The 22,923-nt window shown below is 41.0% G+C and overlaps 2 protein-coding genes across 3 annotated transcripts in view; both read left to right on the forward strand.

Annotated features, from left to right (window-relative positions):
- Positions 1–1,397: 1,397 nt before the first annotated feature.
- Positions 1,398–8,353, forward strand: ak4 (adenylate kinase 4). 2 transcript variants are annotated; one of them, XM_080734578.1, is made up of 6 exons: positions 1,398–1,744; positions 1,951–2,106; positions 4,008–4,127; positions 5,608–5,780; positions 6,139–6,257; positions 6,871–8,353. In XM_080734578.1, exons 2-6 carry the CDS (start codon positions 1,965–1,967, stop codon positions 6,995–6,997), a joined length of 681 nt encoding a protein of 226 aa, XP_080590704.1. In that variant the 5' UTR covers positions 1,398–1,744; positions 1,951–1,964; the 3' UTR covers positions 6,998–8,353. The 2 variants fall into 2 exon arrangements, with proteins under 2 accessions (XP_080590704.1, XP_080590703.1); XM_080734577.1 differs by lacking the exon at positions 1,398–1,744 and having other exon boundaries at positions 1,756–2,106.
- A 13,423-nt stretch (positions 8,354–21,776) lies between these two features.
- The window catches only part of dnajc6 (DnaJ (Hsp40) homolog, subfamily C, member 6), a gene marked incomplete at both ends in the record, with an annotated part of 64,027 nt that continues 62,880 nt past the window's right edge, over positions 21,777–22,923 (forward strand). Inside the window, 1 exon segment of the mRNA XM_080724156.1 lies at positions 21,777–21,981. Coding sequence (XP_080580282.1) covers positions 21,777–21,981 — 205 coding nt within the window.

Raw genomic sequence — 22,923 nt, forward strand, 5'->3', positions numbered from 1 at the left:
ACTGAACGACTCTAGTCAGAAGTTGGGGTTTGACAGTGTGGTGCGTCAATGCAGTGTTTTGATTGGTTGATTTTCATGGCGGTGTCTCGCGCTTCTCAGCTGTGAACAATGGCGAAGGAAATGATAACAAAATGCACTATTTGCTGCTTGAATGGTCCTCTAGGCTTTATTGTTACACACACATCAATGTGTAAACTAACAGCATGCCAATGTTATAAATTTAATTAGGCTACCTATAGCAATTTTACGTTAGTAACTGCTGCTTTTCAGAAAGTTTTCCTTCAGAGTTCAGTCTGAAAAAGCACACAGCTGCCTCTTAACTGGTTGTTCGTAAATAAGCCACACTGAATGCACTCTACAATGTCACCGCCCATGCACTGCACTCACTGCACTGACCACCCGGTGGGCATTTCCGAACGCACCCATAGTATAGTGTATATAGTAAATGGGCCCCAAACTTTTACGGGAAAATCCACGATAAACGCACGATAAACGCATGAATGGGATGAAGGTGAGCTCACATTTCACCATAACAAAAGGTTATTAACGGGACGGCAGAAGGAGATCAGTACGGTAGGAGACCCGGGCAGTACATTTGCCTTATCGGCGTTTGCCAAAACGGGACGTGCCCAACTTTTACCCCTATCCACAACTTTTCAACGTCCCATCGATCGTGCATTGCGCTGAAGGTGTGCGGCAGCTTCCGGCAGCACAGCCGAGTGTGATCTACAAGCTCACAACAGTTGCATCTGCGATGCCACGTGAGCTTGTATGTCAGCTGCATGTTCTCCGGAAGTGTCCCACAGATAATGCTACAGTAAATTCTCGCGGAAACAGGTGGATAAACAAATTTGCTGACAGGCGGTCAGCAGGTGGTTTCATGAATGTATAGACAACATTTTTTTAGGCAGATTAAAAAAATAAAAAACGATATACCAAATTTCAGCCAAAAAATACCTATTGGCAGCCGGACTATCAGGACCCAAAAGAGAAATTAGATGTTTGCCTGAGACCCAAACTATAGTGAAAACAGCAGATTACAAGCTCACAACAGCTTGTATTTTCACTACTTCTTAATTATTATTATATTTTATTTATGAAATGTAGCCTAATGAAAATGTATAAAATTCATTTTTTTTAATATTATTTTAAAGAAAAATCCTGAAAATATAAATATTTTGGGGGGAGGGGAACATGTTTTTTTTTTTTTTTTTGCATACTCGAGTCGTGACCATAAAAAATGGTCCGTGACGCACAAATGGGTCGCGACCCAGTGTTTGGGAAACAGTTGACTAGCTACGTTTTTAGTCCCCGTCCTCACTTCTCAGGTAGGGTAGCCTGTAGTCATCATAGACGGCAGTGCCAGTGGACTAAGTTCTAGGCGTACAGTAGCTTAATAAAGGACTACAGTAACCACATTACTCTGCGAAGTTCCTGCGCACTGTGCGCAGAAGGCAGAACCGTCTGCATTTTTTCTGGATGATGTGTCGGTGGGGGGCGCAGAAAAATAGGGCGTTGTGGAAGCTCCCTCATTCATTCGTAGAGAAAACTTTTTTTCTCCTTAAAGACGTAGGCAGGCTGATGTCCTCGACAGAGAGCTGAGAAGGGGAGAGAGAAAAAAAACGTCTTTTAACTTCCATCAGAGTCACGCAGTGTCTGTGGGGAGGATAGCCAATGTATGCAGAGAGCGATCAATCCCTGTGTAAAGCTCAATAGATTCCAGAGATAAGAACCAGTTGAATTGGTAAGATAAAAGTCAACCACACTGTCCACACAATGGTCGTGCATGGTTTGATCTTTTATTCGTGCATGAAACGAAGGGAGGTTTGGATTAACGGTTATTTCTTCGTGCAATGGGCTTTTCCACGATGCAGTGTAATAACGTGATATTATTACACTGTGGAGCAATCGTTTTCTTTCCCATTTACTCTTTGTGTCACATTTATGCAGGCTGTTTTGGAGAAATGGCCAAATTTTTCCGAGCTGCTATCATGGGTCCACCAGGATCGGGAAAAGGAACCATATCGAAAAGGATTGCACAAAGTTTTGGTCTGCAATATTTGTCCAGTGGTCACTTTCTGCGGGAGGCAATAGCTGCAAATACAGGTATGGGCAATAATATCGAGGTTAAACGTGTCTACAGTCATTCTGTTAATTTCGTTTGCAATGCAAGTAGCCTATAGCATAATTAAAGTAGATTATAAAACCAACAATAATACAAATAGGCATATAATATGCCCCAGGCCTCCAGAATAAGAACAAGGAAGGAGATTTAGAATAAAATAATCATAAAATATATTATTACTCTTTTTTTCTTTTTCTTTTTTCACTTCCTTTTGTTTGGCCTATATTCAAACTTCCGACAGCTAGCAGTTCATGCGAGGTGAAGCTTCTGCCTGGCTTAAAGCCATGCAGTTAACTTCCTTTTAACTTTTTCAAACACTGCTGCACCCTACAGTGTGTAGTGTGCTGGGACAAGGTCTACTCATTAGCCTACTTACATTCTTGTGTGAACTCCACTAGGCCTATGCCTAAAGAGACATATGCCTATGTCTCTTTATTTTATTCTAAATAAAGAGACATCATCATCATCTATCATTATCACTGCTTTAATCATCATATCCAACTAGAACTATGGATGTTTTTGATTGACGGCTTAGTTGTTTTACAAAAAAAGCTGTACTATAACTAAGTTAAACAGATCAGGAAGATGCAGGACTCCAATGCCAGGATTCAAACCTCATACTTTATTGTAGATCTCATCACAGCAGAGAGAGACTTGTGCCTCCCTCCAGAGCTCCCCCATCAGCCCCCAACACCCATGTCCCACACATATTTAGCCTATACACTGCAGGCAGCAGGAGATGTACAGACAGGTAACAACAGATGGTCACTCCTTACATAGTCTTTATTCTATAGTTACACACACACACACACACACACACACACACACACACACACACACACACACACACACACACACACACACACACACACACACACACACACACACAGTTGGCGTATTTGAAATAGGTTTGTGTGAGTCGGCTGTTTGTAAGGGGGTTGTCAGGGAGGAACAGGTGATGATGTCAACCCCGCAGAGGGGTTAAGTTGCATCTACTACTAATACATTTAATAAATCAATAACACAATGATTGTTGTATGAATTTTGCCACCACAGAACTCATTTGAGCACAACTTGACTGGCCTGCCAGTATTAAGTTTGTGTTCATGGCAGAGAGCTAAATAAAAACACATGTGCAGGGCTGTAATTATACAGTAACAGTTTCAATGTTTCCTTGCAAGACACAGCAGCTAAAGCTTCAGTTTACACCAGCTTCTAAAACAATTGCCAAGATTCATAGTTAATTCATTAGTGATTCATTTGTTTAATTAGTCCACTGCTATGCCTGGAAATGCATTTTGTGATTAGAATACCACAAAATAGCACAGCAAAATATATTGTACATTGTTAAATTGGTGAGTTAATGTGGGTTATGCCTTAGTTAGAGCGGTTACTTATTGTTAACTAATTGTTAATTAATAACTTATTGCTATTGTTATTAAACTAAAAGAGTTTAGTAGGGTTTTTCCATTGCAGAGGGACTGCTCTTAAGAAACATGAGAAAGGATTTTGTCTCTGTCTTAATTATATAGAGCTCCTCTCTAGACATATAGAGAGGAACGCTTTGGAAGATGAATAATAAAAATAAAGTCATAGATAGGCCCTATTGGTGTTAAGATTTCTTCCAATAGCCCTCACAAGATATCCTTTATGTCTTTTGCTTTTTACACCCATCATTGTTATAGGGAGGGACATCGGTCATTAGCCAGTCTCTCCTTTTGTTTATTGCATGTATCTGGCTTGTTTGTCCTTTGTGTCAGTTGCGAGTAATGACAGAATGGACCTGTAAGGGTCCATTTGTACACTCTCAGAGTTACAAATACATTAATGATGTAGTCTATCAGAGGCAAGTGTTTATTGTCTTTTTTCATCTGTCTACCAGAGGCAGGTGTAATGGTGAAGAATTATGTGCAGAGAGGCCTGTTGGTGCCGGACCATGTCATGACCAGACTCATGCTGCCCAGACTGGAACAGCTGACTAACATGAGCTTTCTTCTGGATGGTAAGAACCAAATATCCATTCATTCTCACTGGACAAGATAGGAGACTTATTGCAAATGAAAACAAAATACATGTTTTTTTTTTTTATAATTGTAGTATTTACTGCTTGACAGGAAAGTCAAAGGGGGAAAACAGTATACGGGTGAAAGTGGGAATGAAAGATTTTTAAATTAATGTACCATTCAGTCACCCAGGCTGGTCAAGCCACTTTGAATGACTCATGATGAATCACCATCTTATTTTAATGTCCTTTAAAAAAAAGTATTAATGTTATTTTCAGGAGCATTGCTGGAACAGTAGACCATTGAATTATGATGAAGTATAATGGCCACTTTGTGACTGTGCATTACTGAGCAAAGTGAATAGGTTGACCTCAATATCATCCATAATGTCATACAAAAGAATATAAGGACACCCATATAATGAACTCTGAAATCTGATTACCTGGTGCAGCGAGCAAGGGACTGAATTCTTCAATAGGTATCTGCATGCTTTCAACCGTTACATCATATTAATTATTTAGATAGCGATCGTGCTATTGTCAGAGCACATGGATCACACTTATGGTTTAACCATTTGCTAAGAGTTTTAGAATCTAGAATTGATTTAATCAGACATTTTAAATTCTGATATTTAATAAACAAGGTGTGACATATACAGTGTCACAAAATGGCTGCCATGTGAATATGGTTACAGTGTTGAGTTACACCTGACCAGAGTGACATGGTGACCAAATGAACGTATGTCACTCTTGCAGCTGACTTACTGACACACTATCATATTCATGAGAGGAAAGACAACACAAACATTTCTATCAGGTTAAACCCTTTCAAGACAAATGCAGTGACTGTCTGGAACACATCCCCATCCCCCAATACAACCCAAGAGTCAAGGGCACGCACATACATAAACACAGAGTTTAACTACACACAAACACACATGTAGAGTTCATTTCAGTTCATTATTGTTGTTAGATATTTAGATATAGTGTGACATGACCGTAGTAGAAGTGGGCAAAGTGCAACCACTGAGTAAATAAATATTTAAGTGCGTACAAAATTCTTCACTTTAGTCAATATATTTATTTCCATTTGAGTGTGACTGTGTGACAGAACACACGCACGCACGCACGCACGCACACTCAGTCAGTCAGTCAGTCAGTCAGTCAGTCAGTCAGTCAGTCAGTCAGTCAGTCAGTCAGTCAGTCAGTCAGTCAGTCAGTCAGTCAGTCAGTCAGTCAGTCACGCACGCACGCACGCACGCACGCACACACACACACACACACACACACAGCATGTATACACAGTAAATCCTACGATATTTATGTATCGATTTGTAACTCTGAGAGTATACAAATGTAACCAAATGGACCTGTAAATGTCCATTTGTGTACATCTGTACACTCTCTGAGTTAAATGAACACAAAAGATTGTACAGACATTAGAACAAACCTACTGTACTCCTCTCTTTGCTGTCTTTAGGTTTCCCTCGGACCCTAAGCCAGGCCCGGGCCCTGAACTCTGTGTGTGATTTGGATCTGGTCATCAGCCTCAATATCCCCTTTGAAACCCTAAAGGATCGACTGAGTGACCGCTGGGTCCACCCAGCTAGTGGCAGAGTCTATAACATGGGATTCAACCCTCCCCGAGTCACGGTCTGGACATTCCGAAAGCATGATTTAATAATGCTTGCTATTTTGGATTATAGCCTCTTATTTATCCAACAATTGACTTGATAGCATATAGCATAGCATTATCAGTGAAACCAATGACTACCAACGTATACCAGAAATATATACATTCGCATAGATTATGTTCTTAGGAATTTCAGCGTTGTGAGGTTCCCATGAGTGTGGAGAGTGACAGGAAAGATACTGTAGTGAGGGGTTTTGCCTTGTGTACTTTGTGTGTTGTACTGTGCTGTGTTGCATGGTGTTAAGGAGCCTTGCCTATGCAATGTGTCATGTTTCCTTATGTCCCTTGTTGTGTTATGTTGGACTGTCCCCACCCCAGGGCAGAGATGATGTCACTGGCGAGCCGTTGATACACCATGATGATGACAAACCGGAAGCCCTGGTGGCCAGGCTGAGACACTACAAAGATGTGGCCAAGCCTGTCATCGACCTTTACAAGTCAGTTCATAATTCTCTACCTATTTACGATAGCAAAACAACTGACAAAAGTGTGCAGTCCACCCTCCTCAAACGTTTCTTTTTATATGAAATTGACACTGTCATGCTTTTGATGTGCATTTCAGCTAACTGACAGAGAATATTCCCCTTTCCATCTGTTTCTGCCTTTCTATGTGTTTGACTGTTTGTACACTTCCCATGGTGCATGTTATGTGCATTTTGTGTGCAAGTATGAGCCTGACAGCCTGTCATGTCACACCCACATGGTTTAGGGCCTCAACCTTCAACGCTATTTTGCCATAAGCACAGTCAACAAAGACAAGGTCACTTGAGGCCATTGAGGGTAGGGGCAAAAAAACTGGAAATAATGGTTCTAGTCATTACTGGGGTAAATGTCACTCTGACTACTTTTAAATCCAGGCTAAACCTTTTAACTTTTCATTTCTTTTTTTTATGACTTTAAATGCATTTTGTCTCTAGTCAGACACTTTTTGTGCATTTAGCCTTTGTGAATGACCTATTTAAAATAAATTGCCTTCCCTTAGTTACATTTGTCCATCAATCAAACACTGACTCAAACTAGAATCCTTGTTTTGTTCTATTCTACTCTCAGGTCACAGGGTATCCTGCACTCATTCTCAGGTACAGAGACAGATCGGATCTGGCCTTACATCAACTCTCTCCTCAATGCTAAAATGCACACACAGTCACCAGACGCCTGCCATTCCCCAATGCCCTGAGAGCATGAAAACATGTTGGAGATAGAGGGTCAAGGGTGAAGTTTTCCCTCACACCCTCCTGTGTCCTTATCATTTGAACACCGGCAGCTGCATGGAGAAGCCATATCCTCTCTCAAAGAAGAGCAAAGTAACAACAAACAAATGGTTGGTAAAGCAATAGTTCTCAGTGTGGAGTCAGGGTTATTTCAGAATCAGAATTAGCAGGGTTTATACGTCTGCTTGAAGCACCAGATGGATGAGTATTCAACAAAATGCAATACAAGAAATGACTGAACCTTTAGGCAATTATAGTAGAGTTCTCAACGGGCCTGAAAATGAAGGCCTGGCCCTAACTGGGCCGGCCCGAGGCCCGCCTGGCGCTACTAATTAGCATACATTTTAGTCCCGGCCTGCTTCAGGCAGAATTTGAATAAAATTATAATGAAGACATTTTAAAACATTTTCATTGAGCCAGAGACCAGGAATAAACAATAAAGGTTGAGTCACTATTATCGTGCAAATTCACAAGCTGGATTTGATACTAATGAAGTATACATTTAGAATGCCTTAAAGGCTGTTACATTCCTTCAAATGCTGTCTCTACATTTTCTCTCTTTGGAATCATTGTCAGTGATCAATGTTTATATATTTGTGCAGTCGTTTTGCAGTAATTTGCAGTTCATTGTTAATCTGATATGAAATGTTGATGATTGTTATTTTATGGGAAAATAAATAGGTCACCTTTAGGGTTCTGACATCTGACATATGAAGAGGACATGTTAAGACATTTTTGTAGCATCTGCATACCGTTGTAGCTTACTTGTTCAAGTTCAAGTCAAACGCTCCTCACTTTACTTCAATATACTCCTCGGCAAATTCACTAGCTTAACACTAATGTTCTTGTTAGTTTTAATGTTGAGCGTATGAAGCCACCAACTCAAGCAGCATAATCAAGGGATGAAAGCATTATATTAGTTACGGTATTTTCAACATAAAATAAATCAAAAACAAAAAAACTTGTCAGCTGTTAAAAATTTTCATTTTCTATTGTCTCATAGGAGAGATAAAGCAGTATACTACCAGTTTTTGTTTGTTTTTTGTTTTGTACTATATGAGTTGGAATTGTATCTCATTCATGGATTATAATGACCAAAGATTATGGAATGAAAATTTACCTGGCTTTCCTATGTGAAGTTATGACAGATTGTTTTGTTTGTTTGTATTGTTCAGTGATGATATACAGTATGTTTCAGACATCATTTTGTCTGCAAGAGAAATGTGGATTCACAACAGGAATACAATGAGTGTGTTTGCATTTTGTAATGCATAATTGTAAAAAGTTGGTAACATAAGGAATAAAAGTGACATTGATTGTTAGTTGTAGTTGTTGACTAATCTTCATTTAATGGAAAAACATCCCTGTTTTTACTCATGAAGATAAATGTCCGCCAAGGTGTTACTCTTGTCAGGGACGTGCAGAGAATGTTAGAGAGGCAGGGGCTGGAATTTCCAAAAGGGCCTTTTGGTGGAAGCACCAAAAATAGCAGACCTTCAAGCTCACAACGCGCCGCATCTGCGTTGTGAGCTTGGAGGTCGGCTATTTTTGGTCACCAAAAACCACTGGAGATGTGGAGATGTGGCGTAATGACACGGATTTCTACAAAGATAGGGCAATTCTTTCAACATAAGATGCTGCATTCAAGTTCAGGAGAGTTTTGACAAGGCAATTCTATTGAATGCTGCCTTCAGGTATGGCATGGAAAGAGGGCATTTGCATTTCTTTCACCATAGTAAAAATTGCATTTATGGTCTGGAAAGGGCAGTTTTTACAGACAGATAAAAAGGCAGGGGCTCAAGCCCCCTTTGATGTCTGTGTGTGCACGTGCCTGACTCCTGTGGTATGAAAGCGTTTGAACGGTGGTGGACGAAGTAGTTGTCCGAGATGGAAGGTTAAGCAGAAGCCTAATTAGTTTGTTTTGGGCTGTTTTGAGCCTTCTTCTGTAGAATCTGAAAATATCGCAGATCTACACATTGCGTTGTGAGCTTGTTGATCATTTTGAACTAGGATCCCAGGGCTCCCTCTCTCTCTCTCTCTCTCTCTCTATATATATATATATATATATATATATATATATATATATATATATATATATATATATATATTATTCAAAAGTCTTGAATTAGTATTATCATTGTTCAGCTGATTGCAAGGAACAAATAATGTCTAGAATGAGGAATGAATGGCCCTGAAAGACAAATAAGATCACCATGCACCTCCTGCAGTTGTGCAACAGCACTCTGAAATTCACCGCTCAAACTTTACATGGCCTTATTCTAAGTACAATTGAAAAATGTAAAAAGGGTTAGGGTTAGGGGGTTTATGTGTTAGTAGGGTTTTATGTTGGGTTTTATGTGTCTTTTACAGTATCCTGCAGAAAGTGATTCCAGGAGTGTTGTGTAATATCATGTTCACCACTAAGTTCCAAATATATGAGGGTAGCTGCACCCAGTGGTAGAAAAAGTACTCACATTTTCTATCAATAAACTATCAATATTGCAATGGAGAAATCTTTCTGTTTGTTTACAAGTAAAAGTCCGGTATTCAAAATGTACTTGAGGAAAAGTACAAAAGTGTTGGCATCAAAATATACTTAAAGTATCAAAAGTAAAAGTACTCATTATGCAGAAAGTTTTCACATTTGTTTGTGTTTTGAAAATAGCAGATCTACGCAAGCTCCCAACGTGTCACTATGCGTTGCATTGTGAGCTAGTAGATCAGCTATTTTCAAATAGCCAAAGTCTAAATAGGGCTGAAGACTTGGGTAATGTATGTGTAACTAACTAATAACTAATGTTTTCAAATAATTATAGTGGACTATTAGTACAATATTTGCCTCTGAGATGTATAGAAGTAAAAGTATTGAAAACTGGAAGCCAAGGAATACAAACATGAAACTAAGCCACTAATAACGGAAGATTTTATTAAGAGTCAGAGCGTTTCAGGCAAAAATCGTGCACTTTATGAAAGAAGCATAACATTTGGCACACTGCTAGAAAGAACATGCCATATGGAACATTTTTGGCTATTAGTGGGGTTCCGTCTACATGTAATTTTAGGTTTTCATTTTAAATTTGTGTGAAAGTTTATTTTTCACTTCCAATTTGTAGATTATGGTCTATAGAACAATTTTGGTTTGAGTGTCAAGACAGTAGATTGAAGAAAAATATATTTTTTGCCCTATTTCCAAAATGACCAAAATCGGAATTGTGTTTTTTGAACAATGTCTTAGTTTTCCCACAATTGCTGTGTAATATATATTTTTATTGCTATATCAAGTCAATACTGTGTGAGGAATTAATTGGAGTCAAATGTTTGTTTTGAATATTATGGTATTATATGATATTTCACACAATGAGACAATAACATGGTTATTACACTCATACAAAACAATACAGTTACATCTTTTTCCTGTATATATAGTGCCATTGGCTTTAACAACAACTAGAACAATATTTTAACAAAGACAAAAAAAATATCTAACACCTACATACAGTCTGCTCTGGTTTAGCTAGTTCTCACAAGTAGGCCTACATTTGCACAGATGTGTGCATTTCAACTTTTCTTTCATGTAACTGCAACGAGTGCAGGTTGGCATACAAGCACTTTTACAAGTGCACTTCACACTTTAATATATCCTTGGCAAGGGGCAGAGTGGTCCAAATGGGACCACTAATCCCATAATCAGTGGGACTGTGGACGGGCATCATGGATCTGAATGAACCAGTAAGACTCCCTAATCGGGAGATAAGCGACCATCATGTCGCATACACAAACTTTAGAAGGCAAAGGTAGCCAATCAGGAGGGAATATGGGAAATGGGACTGATCTATGTTGATGACATGACTATAGAGATACTGTGTACTGCTTTGTGTGATTTTAGCATCAGTTGGGGGTGGAATTATTTCCACATTCCTAGTTTTCTGTGAGAAACATCATTGCCCTCATTTGAGTCATCAGGGTACAGCCTACAGACAAAGTTTGTCGCCAGTTTTTTCAGCCTTGGAGATGCTTATGTTGGAGTGTCGGCGAGGGTTACAGATTCCTCCATGAGGGATGGCACTTTGCGCATCACCTTGCAGCAGGATCGCTTACCCTTGAATTTGAATGACGATGTGCTGTCTGAGCCAGTGAATGCATGGAAGAGAGCCATGCCATTGCATGTTGTCATGCCCAGGTTTGTGGCGATTGTATACAAGGAGATCATTCTAGTAGTCTTTACAGCTTAGAAGGAGATCCAGATTTCCACAGCTGATACTAAACCGGATTCGGCATGACATCGACCCTCACCTGAGGGAAAACCAAAACGGCTTTCGAGAGGAGAGAACCACAGTAGCCCAGATCTTGGCCTTGAGGAGACTAATCGAGGAGGTGAAGAAGAACAACCTGACGGCTGTATTGTGCTTTATTGGCTTCAAAAAGGCTTTTGACTCAGTACACAGAGGCACCATGATGAAGATCCTGAAGGCCTACGGTGTCCCTCCCAACCTACTCCGGGCAATAGAGACCATGTATGCAGGAACACGGGCCAAGGTGGTGACCCCAGATGGCAACACTGAGGAGTTTGACATCCTGGCTGGGGTACTGCAAGGAGACACCCTAGTCCTGGATTATGCGCTCAGGAAGGCCATCAGTGGACAAGAGCAGGATCTTGGCCTCAAGACAGCACCCTGCAGTAGTCTTGACAGAACTAGACTACGCGGATGACACCAGCCTACTCTCCAACCACGTAGAGCAAGCACAGGAGCTCTTGAGCAGAGTGGAGTCAGAGTGTGCCAAGGTTGGCCTTCAGCTGAATGCCAAGAAAACTGAGGTGATCACCAATAACATCCAAACAGAACATCCACCTCTCACAACAACAGGAGGCACTGCTCTGAAGGAGGACAAGGACTTCAAGTACCTGGGCTCATAGGTCGACTCAACAGAGCAAGATCTTTAAGTGAGGAAGGCACTTGCATGAAGGGCCCTTAATGGCATGGCTAGTGTATGGAACTCCAACCTCCCTCGACAAACCAAACTCAGCTTCTTCTATGTGACGGTAGAGTCTGTTCTCCTATATGGCAGTGAATGCTGGACCTTGCTCTGCAGAAGTCTCTAGACGGGTGCTACACCAGAATGCTACGTGTAGTGCTCAACATCAGCAAGAGTTCACATGTCAGCACAGAGAGACGGCCGCATTCAGAGCCTGGATGTGATGAAAATTACACAGAAGCACTACAACAACATCTGTGTCTCCAGTATGCACCATCCCAAGTGATGATGTTTGGAGTGCATATAGAAGATGTAGGCCTACTAGGACACGAGTGTCAGCTTCCTCATGGTTGCATTGATCCATTGGTGGACTGTTTCCAACGTGGTGGACATAAACAATGAATACCATCGCCACAAACCTGGGCATGACAACATGCAAGGCCATGGCTCTATCCATGCATTCACTGGCTCAGACAGCACAGCGTCATTCAAATCCATGGCAGGGTAAGCGATCCTGCAACAAGGTGATGCGCAAAGTGCCATCCCTCATGGAAGAATTTGTAACCCTCGCTGACACTCCCAACACAAGCATCTCCAAGGCTGAAAAAAGTGGGCAATGATGTTGATCATGTTCGAATGACACAATTCTCACATAAAACTACGGACGTGGAAAGGATCCCCCCCCCCAACTGATGCTTTGGAACAACATCTGAACAGAAGTGTCTTCCAAGCAAGCACCTGGGCGACAGCACAAAACTATGTATCTGCATGAATATGTATTGTAGCAATATGTCATTCATTCATTCAGGTCCATGATGCCCGTCCACAGTCCCACTGATTATGGGATTAGTGGCCCCATTTGGACCACTCTGCCCCTTGCCAAGGATATATTAAAGTGTGAAGTGCATTGTAAACGTGCTTGTATGCCAACCTGCACTCTGTGCAGCTGTGCAGTTGCGTGAAATAAAAGTTGAAATGCACACGTCTGTGCAAATGTACTTGTGAGAACTAGCTAGACCAGAGCAGACTGTATATATGTGTGTTAGATTTATTTTTTCTTTGTTAAAATATTGTTCTAGTAGTTGTTAAATCCAATGGCACTATATTGTGGTACAGGGGGAAAAAGAGTGTAACTGTATTGTTGTGTATGAGTGTAATAACCATGTTATTGTCTCATTTGTGTGAAATATCATACAATGCCAGAATATTCAAAACAAACATTTGACTCCAATTGATTCCTCACACAGTATTGACTTGATATAGCAATAAAACATATATATTACACAGCAATTGTGGGAAAACTAAGACATTGTTCAAAAAATACAATTCCGATTTTGGTCATTTTGGAAATAGGGCAAAGAATATATTTTTCTTCAATCTACTGTCTTGACACTCGAACCAAAATTGTTCTATAGACCATAATCTACTAATTGGAAGTGAAAAATAAACTTTCACACACATTTAAAATGACTGAGTGTCCAGGCACCCCACTATAGGGGCATCACAGATTTGTCTTGGAAAACTTGTGGGAGCCAATCAAAATTGCTCTCATAGACTTTACTATAGAGTAAAATAATACAAAAAATAAATATGCTTTAAGTAGCATGTGAGGGGTCAAACTAGGTGTTTTTCGGGATTCTGAATCCAATGCAAGCATTTGTTTTGCACGAAAAACATTCCTTTCCGAGAAACGGCCGCCACACAACTTTGAAAAGTGATGACTCATCACTAAACCATAGTTTTATGGGGTCCATTTTTAGCCCAAGGAATGTTTTTCCTGCAAAACAAATGTTTGCATTGGATTCAGAATCCCGAAAAACACCTAGTTTGACCCCTCACATGCTACTTAAAGCATATTTCCCAAGACAAATCTGCGATGCCCCTATAGCCAAAAATGTTCCATATGGCATGTTCTAACTGTGTGTCAAATGTCATGCTTCTTTCATAAAGTGCACGATTCCATCAAAATACTGCCCGAAACGCCTGGACTATAACAGTTGTTGATAGCATATAACATTTGACAATCATGGCCTTTAAAGCTGCACTATATGTAACTTTCCAATTTGATTTTAACCCGATTTCCTGCTGACATTTTACCATTGATCTTATAGAGCCTGCATGCTTCAGGGGATACGTTTAAATTGAAAATGTGTGTCATATCCTTTGTGTGACACATGACCTTTGACATGATCTAAATATCTCAATAGAAGAGCAGGGAGACAACATACAACCACCCATGACCCATGTATAGGCTAAGTTAGGCTGTATTGCAACCTATATTAACATACTCACTCAACTGTTTCTAGTAAGATGTGAACATTGATTACAAACATTGTAAACACACACACACACACACACACACACACACACACACACACACACACACACACACACACACACACACACACACACACACACACACACACACACTTATAACAAGAGATGAATATGAGAGAAAGTAAAATATTGAGGAAGTAGGGATACATGAATGGAAGAATAAAAGGATTGTGCAGGTAGCCAAATGATGTTTTAGACCCAATAGTGTATAAATTATAACCTGACTCCACCAGATGGTGGCGTATTGAGTTGCTCATACAGCCTCCATCTGGAACCACTCAGAGATTGGTGCTACACTGAACAGCTTAAAAAAAAAAAAAAAGCTTAAAAAAGTGAGCTTTTAGATGTGCTATTTTCAAATAGCCAGCCAAGGTATAAAATAGGGCTAAAGTGGTTATGTATGTTTTATAATATTATAATTTATATTTGAAAAGTAACTAGTATCTAAAGTTTTCAAATAAATGTAGTGAAGTAAAAGTACAATATTTGGATCCAAGATGTAATGGAGTAGAAGTAAAAGTTTTGGAAATTGGAAATAGTCAAGTAAGGTACAAATACCTCAAAATGGTACAGTACTTAAGTAAATGTACTTAGTTGCTGTACGCTCTCACAGTTACATTAACAGTGACGATTTTACAGTGTAGAAAATGGGTTTGGCATGATGTTGTTAACCTATTCTGGGGGCAAAGAGATTTTTATGTAGTGGGGGGAAATGAGCAGACCAAGAATAGAGCTCTGGGGGACACAGGTTAACTCGTACAGTATAAACATCCCTAGCACAGCTGATTAGGTGTGCTTTATCTTCTGTTGCAATGACACTTGGACACATCAGTGTTGATGCTTGCAAATTATATCAGTGTGACACCTGCACTGTAAAATCTAAAGCATGTAACTTTCATTTCAAGTGCAAAGTTTGAGGTAAAATTAACACTGCAGCTGTTACTGCATGAATATTTAATTACGTGTTGGACATAAGCATTTAGCACAACTGGCCAGTGGTTATTCATGTGTGGAATATACTGTACCTGTGTGGAGCAATAAACGTGCCTCTGTGAGAGACATTCGGCCATGTTCACAATGTCATCCATCACTCACAACAGATATCAATCTCATATTGTTTCAAATACACCAAAGCCATGTAGCTCTCATTTTATGTCAGCCCGTCTGTTAAAAACCGTCAATCAGTTTACCAAAACATTCAGAAAAGCCATATTTATAGTTTCTCAAACATGGGGCTTCACCATTGTTTACTCTGGAATTATGGCTCATAAACATCAAGAGAGAGAGAGAGAGAGAGAGAGAGAGAGAGAGAGAGAGAGAGAGATGATCCATGCACTGTGTATCTATGTGTACCAGTAAGACTCCCTAATCGGGAGATAAGGGACCGTAGGTCACTTATCTCCACAAATAGGGCAAAAATTTGTTTTGCCAAAATCTTCCTGATCCATGTTGATGACATGAGTGTAGACATACTGTGTAGTGGTTTTCGTGATTTTAGGGCAAAATCTGTAGGAGCAGTGTCCAAAAATGTGTTTTTAAAAATCGGCCTGGAGGTGGCGCTATATGGGAGAGATTCATGTTGATGGGATGAGTGTAGACATACTGTGTACCGATTTGCGTGATTTTAGGGCAAAAATTGTAGGAGCAGTGTCCAAAAATGTGTTTTGCAAGAATCGGCCTCATGGTGGCGCTAGAAGAGGGCCATGTGAGAAATGAGGGGTGGGGTCTCCGCGCCGCCAAGGCGGACGAATAGGTACCGGCCCCGGCTGTCCCGGTCGCTCCTAGCCGGAGTTACGGCATTTTATGTGAGCTGCAGTGTAGGGGGTCCTCCACTGGGGGCGCCACCACTTTTGCATCCGTTCTGGAGCACCAGGAGTCGGTGGTCCCCGGGAATTCCCCGTGAGCAGCCCCGTTGGGGTGGTCATTTGGTCAGTTTAGCACATTTGGTCATTTTTTACATCTGGGGGTCCCCCAGGGACCTGGGGGTCCCTGGAGCTCCGGGGGTAAGGTAAGGAGTGTGTGTGCAAAATTTGGCATGGATCGGGGCAACGGTTGCGGAGATATGAGCAGGGCAAGAGTGTGACGTGTGACGTGTGACTGACGGACTGACTGACTGACTGACTCACTCACGGACAGCCTGTGGAGGTTTTGGTAGTAAATGCGACCTACGGTCGCAATGAGTATGTCTTTGTGTCACTGTGTCTGTGTTAATGTCTGTATGAGTTAAGAGTTCATGGTGCATTATTGGAAATAGCTTCCCCTCTGCTATGCAGGGCCCCTCTGGCAATACAATGTTTCTCCATAGATATATAGATATTTGCTTTATGGTGATGCTGAGCTGGTGCTGCATCTTAAGACGCACGCACGCACGCACGCGCGCGCGCGCACGCACACACACACACACACACACACACACACACACACACACACACACACACACACCTGATAATCTGGTATAGCCAACCAGGGCACACACACACACACACACACACACACACACACACACACACACACACACACACACACACACACACACACACACACACACACACACACACACACACACACACACACACACACACACACCTGATAATCTGATATAGCCAACCAGGGATGAGCATCAGGTTAGTTTTCACAGGGCCTACAGTACACTGTGTTTATGTCTGACATAATATAATAGGCTACTGTACAGTAGCCTACAGATCTATTCATGACATGATTGCATTTAAACAAGAACGGTCAAACATCATGTGAGATGAATATAGGTTATAAGTCACCATGAAGAAAAAATAAATAAATGTAATGAAAATAAGCTAAGGCGTTTTCATTATATTTATTTAATTAGCCGAAGACTTTCAATGTATTAATAATAATAGCCTACTTATTGAAATCAATATGTACAGAGGATGTTTAGTCCGGTTCAGAATTCCATCCCAGGTTTTCCCACACAGTAGCGGTTAACTGGTGTACAGCTAACCTCAGGATCTGTAAGATCCTCTAACCAGCGCAAAGCGGCGCAGTTTCTCTACTACAGATTAGATCGCTACAGATCAACAAATTTCCACCTCCACCACTACGTGCCTGGACTGACTGATACATAGCATCTAGAGATCTACGAAGCGCGGTATAGCACCTTGTTTAGACTCATGTCAAAATGTGATGAGGTGACAATGAGGGACACCTGACACTTTTTTCAAACGGATTAGTGGATAATTACCTCGGAAGCAGTGTTTATATGTAGGCTACAGGACAGGACATATATCACGCTGACCTTTGACTGGTGGCGAATGACAAATCAAAGGTCGGTGCTTCTCCTGAACGCGACGGGGATCCAAATCGCATCTCTACCAGAGCACTGGTCTGCACGGCGGCTGCAGGGAGAATGGTAGAAAGCGTTCTAAAAGGTATGATCTTATGAATTTGTAGCCTACATACCGTACATAGGATCTATGTGACACATTCTGGTTATTGAGACTCACTGGTTTTCTCAGAGCATCGCGGTGTCTGCGTTTACATGGAGGATGTTACATAATTCTCATCATCTCAGAAACGCGGTCTTCATGATGAATCCGCAATCTTCTTGGCACTTTAGGGGGTTGTTGTGATTGAACCTTAATTATATGATTAACTGAAATTATTATTAGCAGCTGTTATTATTATTTTTAATTGAGGGGGGGTGGCAACTGTAATTATGTTATCTTTAATTATTACTATTATAAGGCATTAAGGCTACACACTGATTTGGCAACTGTTCTCTGGCGCTATATAGGGCAAGGTGCTGGTGGAGGAGGGAAAACGCAGGCATAGCCTTTCACGACATCATCTTATTTTAGGAGGGTTTCTCTTTTCTGTTTAGACTGGCTAATGAGTCAACTCAGTAGGCTATAGTTGCTGTCTGATTATTGTGATCTTACTGAGGCCACATGTTAAGGTAATAGCTCGCTGAAGCATGCTGCAACAACGAACTCTCAATTTGTTGACAGGTGTCTTGTTATTTGGCACAAGCTATTATATTAGTCTAAAGGTCGAGAGGAAGACAGCGGTAGCAGTCAGATGGCTGTTCTTTTAATGCTGAGTGCGCTTTTTCGTGTCCCCGGCGAAAGGCAGGCATGAGAACCACGGTTGATTTCGCATTATTTTACTGTCCTTTAACAGGTTCAAAGGTGCTCGTATCAATGGCTCACATGCAGCAGTAGGCTATGCTGGTAAAAAATAATATTGACCTATGCCTATGTATTTGATCGGGATGGGAACTCCCTTCCTTCCATCATCATCGTCGTTAGATCAGGCTCTCTGGCATCAGCTGACGGCCGTGTCCTCTCCATCGTCCAATACCGCACTGCCACTGGCGCATCACTGCCGACGTCACGTCACATGAGCAGCTTGCTGCTGCCCGAGCTTGCATCGTTCCATATTGCGAACATTGTCACCTTGGCTTGTTATGCAGCTGCTATATTATTTTATTTTTCAGTCCAGTTCTTTGAAATACGTTGGGGTTCACTTGTAAAATGAATGATAGCCAAGTCTACACGACGATGTTTAAGATATTGTAGCATGCATGCCTATTCGAGATGTAGCATGTGGACGCTTTGAAATAGCCCTACTGAATTTCCCCCTTGGGATAATAAAGGTATCTATCTATCTAAATAATATTAACTATTCTACAGAGCATGTGCAGGCTGTGGCACACAAAAAAGTCTAGTGTTCATTAACCAAAATGACAAAAGACCATTTGATTGCTGCAGCTACTGTACTGCTTTTCAGGCAATCTGAACAGCTGCTTGTGCATTGTGTTGTCAACTGGTTGTATTCCAGAGCAGATTCCAGGCTCTTTTAACTAGTGTGGGGATAGCTAATCATTAATCCAACTACCCTTTAAGATGGTGAATTCAACGAGTAAAACAATAAAAGCTCATTTGATCTTTTTACCAGAGAAACAATAGTTAGCCTACTCTGCAATTTTTTCATTAGTCATTAATTAAATAGCCTATGTAATTGTAATTGGTGTTCTGTTTGCAGTTTGAAAAGGAATTAGCATATACATTGTAGTGGTAGCTTTAAGGAAACAGGGCTTTATAAAGCTTATTTGGTTCTTGGCATGAATTCCTATAAAACCAAACCGCCATAAACTAAAATGTAGGGCCATAAACTAGACCATTTATTTCAACATGCAAGACATTCATTTCAGTTTTTTAGTGTTTGTTTTTGCTTTTTTGAAGCGGTGAAAACCGCTTCCTATGAGTGGCTTTGTGTGTATCACGCCCATATATGGTCATTTTAGTCCAGAATGAACAGGCTTTTTCAAAAACAGAATGTCCGTTTAATTACCATATATGGTGATCTCAGTCCAGAATGAACAGGTTTTTTCAAAAACACAATGTATCTCACCTCATGTCCATATATGGTCACTCCAGGCCAGAATGAACAGGTTTTTCCTGTCCCGTACGTGCAAATATCAGTCCAGAATGAATAGGCTTTTTCAAAAAGCAAAATGTGTGTCCCATGTCCATATATGGTCATTTCAGTTCAGAATGAATAGGCTTTATCTGTCCTGTACGTCCAGAATATGTGTGCGGTGTCCCTCCCGGTCAGATGAATGGATACTTTGAGGATTGGACAAGCTTCACATGATAATTTGGCCTTCAGGTTTTATCTGTCTTGTACATGCAATAGGTCTCACCTATTGCAGCAATGACAAATAGTCGCATAAGAGCAAAAGCAAAGGCACAATAAGAATATACAGATGCTAACAGAATGGTAAAAAGGAGCATTAAGGCAGACAAGAGTAAATACATTGAAAATCTAGCAGAAGTTGAAAAATTTAGTAGGCTACAAAGATAACAGAAACTGAAATAATTATAGAGGGATGCAGTTGACAAACAACTAAGAGACCAGCAAGCAGGACTTTTTATATATATTTTTAAAAACCTATTATACCGGCTGTCATACCGGCTCTCCAGACAATTCTATACTAAGATTCACCGCTTCACTTCGAACCGAGGTTTGATTTTTTAAATATGCTTGACTGAACTCAGGGCATCGAGCACTTGAAAGGATACTATATAGTCTAACCATTCCCTTACATCCAGACCCCCCAAAAGAGTAAGGGTGAATACATTATATTGGATGCACCTATAGTAATGAGTAACAGCACATGCACAGGAAGCTGAACCCTGAAGGGCAGCACTTTGCATCCGGTTATTGCAGGGGTATCACACAAATCCCTTTTGGGAATCCTGTCCCACTGTGCTTTTGAGCTTTTGACTCTGCTCTGCTGAAAGGGTTTCCCAGACTCATGTCCTCAGTTAACAAACCATGCAGCGTTTCAGTTGCCAGGGGCTAAGGCCAAGGAAGGAAGCAAGCACGCCTTCACTTTTCTACTGAGGCCACACATTACGAAAACAGAAAAAGGAAAACAAAAACATAATTAACTTAATAGGAGACTCCATATTCATTTAGGCCTATCTTGACATTTTGAATTGTTTTATCAAAGGTTTGGCTTGGGCTCCATGGGGGACAATGTCTGCTGTCAATTAGCCAATAGCCAACAGCAAGAAGGGAGAAATATAAGGCAAGAAGTGCAGGCTTTAGGCAGTAGGCTCCATACATTATGATGTGTTGGTGATTTCAGGTTTTGGGAGGAGGGATCATGTCATGCGCTTTCTCTGACTGAGAAAGCTATAGCCTATACTGTTATGCAATGCCAACTAAGATTTATTAGGCTATGTATTTTTTGTTATAATAAAGCAAGACCATAGGCCTTTATATGTTCGCCTATAGGTTAGAAAGCTACCTATAAAATACATGTTATTATAGGTCTAATAAAGATTAGCCTAGGTAACTTATATTTTCATGTTTTAGATATAGGCCTACATACTTAAATAAACTTGTCAACATATCACCTGAATGAAGAGGACGATTCTAGTCATGATGTAATAAGGCTACAATCACACCAACCATATAGGATTACCATGAAGCAGAGAGCTTGGGAGGGCTCAGGAAAATCCCCCCTGGCCTGTCCCACTGCTCACAAAGGCAAAGCAAAGCTGACACATATCATTCATCCTGATGACAACACAGTTCTGCATAGATAGATGGACTTGTTTCCGGATTGGAGAAAGACGTGATTATTTTCAAAATATAGTTCTATGAAGGGAACTGACTGATGGCACAAGCTGCGTCGTAGTAAAATGCGGTGCTGATGATGACAATATAGCGCCTCCTCCTCGTCTTCCCCTCCAGACGAGAGAGAGAGAGAGAGAGAGAGAGAGAGAGAGAGAGAGAGAGACGGCAGAACAACCACGCTAGGCCACCCGGTGGCACATTTCCCACATTGAAAACGGGACATTTCGACGTCGTTGTAGGACATGTGGATTATCACCCAGTAGCACCCCATATTTATTCCTTTGTCTTCAATTTGTGTTCCTTTCGGTAATGAGCTTATTGGGAGGCTATAAGAAAAAGACGAGTTACGATGGCTATGAATCCTTGCAGCTGGTCGATAGCAGCGGAGACAGCAGCTTCAGTGTCGCCGGAGGAGGAGGAGGAGGGAGAGGAGGGAGCGGTTCTATAGCAGCGACCCTCGGACCGAAGGCGAGCCCGCTGCGAGAGGAGCACTGCAGCACCATGGACAGCTCAGGTAAACGTGCTAGCCTATAGCCCACTATAGAGGCGTGCTGCGCCGCGCCGTTCTGTGGCGTGGTCTAGTGAAGGCTAGTGTGTGTGGGCTGCAGGCTATTAAATGCGGAATGAATGTATGCATGTGCACCAATTCATGTTCCTTGTGTAAACAAATAATAATAATCATATAGCCTATATATAATTTGTTTTCATGTGCTTTGTGGGTGTTTGTTTCTTGTGTGCTTCATGCATCGGGGCCTGACTTCCAATGCTATGAAACGGCAATACCGTCCTATGTGTAAAACCGTGACATTTTAGCATCATTAGGGAGAATATAGGCGACCATATGGCGAATAGATAGGCTAGGCTATATGCCGTAATGTGATACGGTTACCCTATCTATTAACCATACAACCAATTTACATCAATTAATTCTAGTAAAAGCTTTACAAGTTTCTCTTTCAACGGCATGAAATGATGAATGAGCAGTTGTAGTCGTTTAATTAAAATATATAGACCTATCTAGCAAGCTGTCAAACCCCAAGATGCTTTACCGCCCAGTTAGTTAGCCCATTCAATTTCCGTTTCTTCCAACAAATCAAATTAGAACACATCAGGAAAATAATATTAGGGCTAAGCAGTGCAGCAGTTCGGACACTACAGTATAGGTAGCCTAGTAGTAAAATACATTTATCAGTGCTTTTATGTGGTCATGACAAAAGGTACATGGTATTGAGAATAGAGCAGTTAAATGTATTGTAGCCTACAGCCTGAGAAAACAGGGAGTGTGTATACTGTAGTGTATACTATAACTGGTCCCCATGTTCTTCACACTTATCTGTACTAGAGTATGGATCCTCCCTCTGTTCACTGCAGTGATCTGAAAAGTCAGCTTGCCTCTGGGGATGAACACAAGGCAAGAAGCAATGTCAGCTCCGGATGTCATGAGAGAGAGAGAGAG

This window comes from Nannobrachium achirus (assembly GCF_963921795.1).
Source record: "Nannobrachium achirus genome assembly, chromosome: 1".
Classification (NCBI taxonomy): domain Eukaryota; kingdom Metazoa; phylum Chordata; class Actinopteri; order Myctophiformes; family Myctophidae; genus Nannobrachium; species Nannobrachium achirus.

What these genes read in the sequence shown, in the direction of transcription:
- ak4 (XM_080734577.1), top strand. Translation starts at nt 1,854, where the DNA reads ATGGGCTTTTCCACGATGCAGTGTAATAACGTGATATTATTACACTGT. An exon ending in GGCAATAGCTGCAAATACAG is followed by an intron (nt 2,107 to 4,007) that starts GTATGGGCAATA and finishes TCTGTCTACCAG; the next exon opens with AGGCAGGTGTAATGGTGAAG. An exon ending in CCTGTCATCGACCTTTACAA is followed by an intron (nt 6,258 to 6,870) that starts GTCAGTTCATAA and finishes TTCTACTCTCAG; the next exon opens with GTCACAGGGTATCCTGCACT.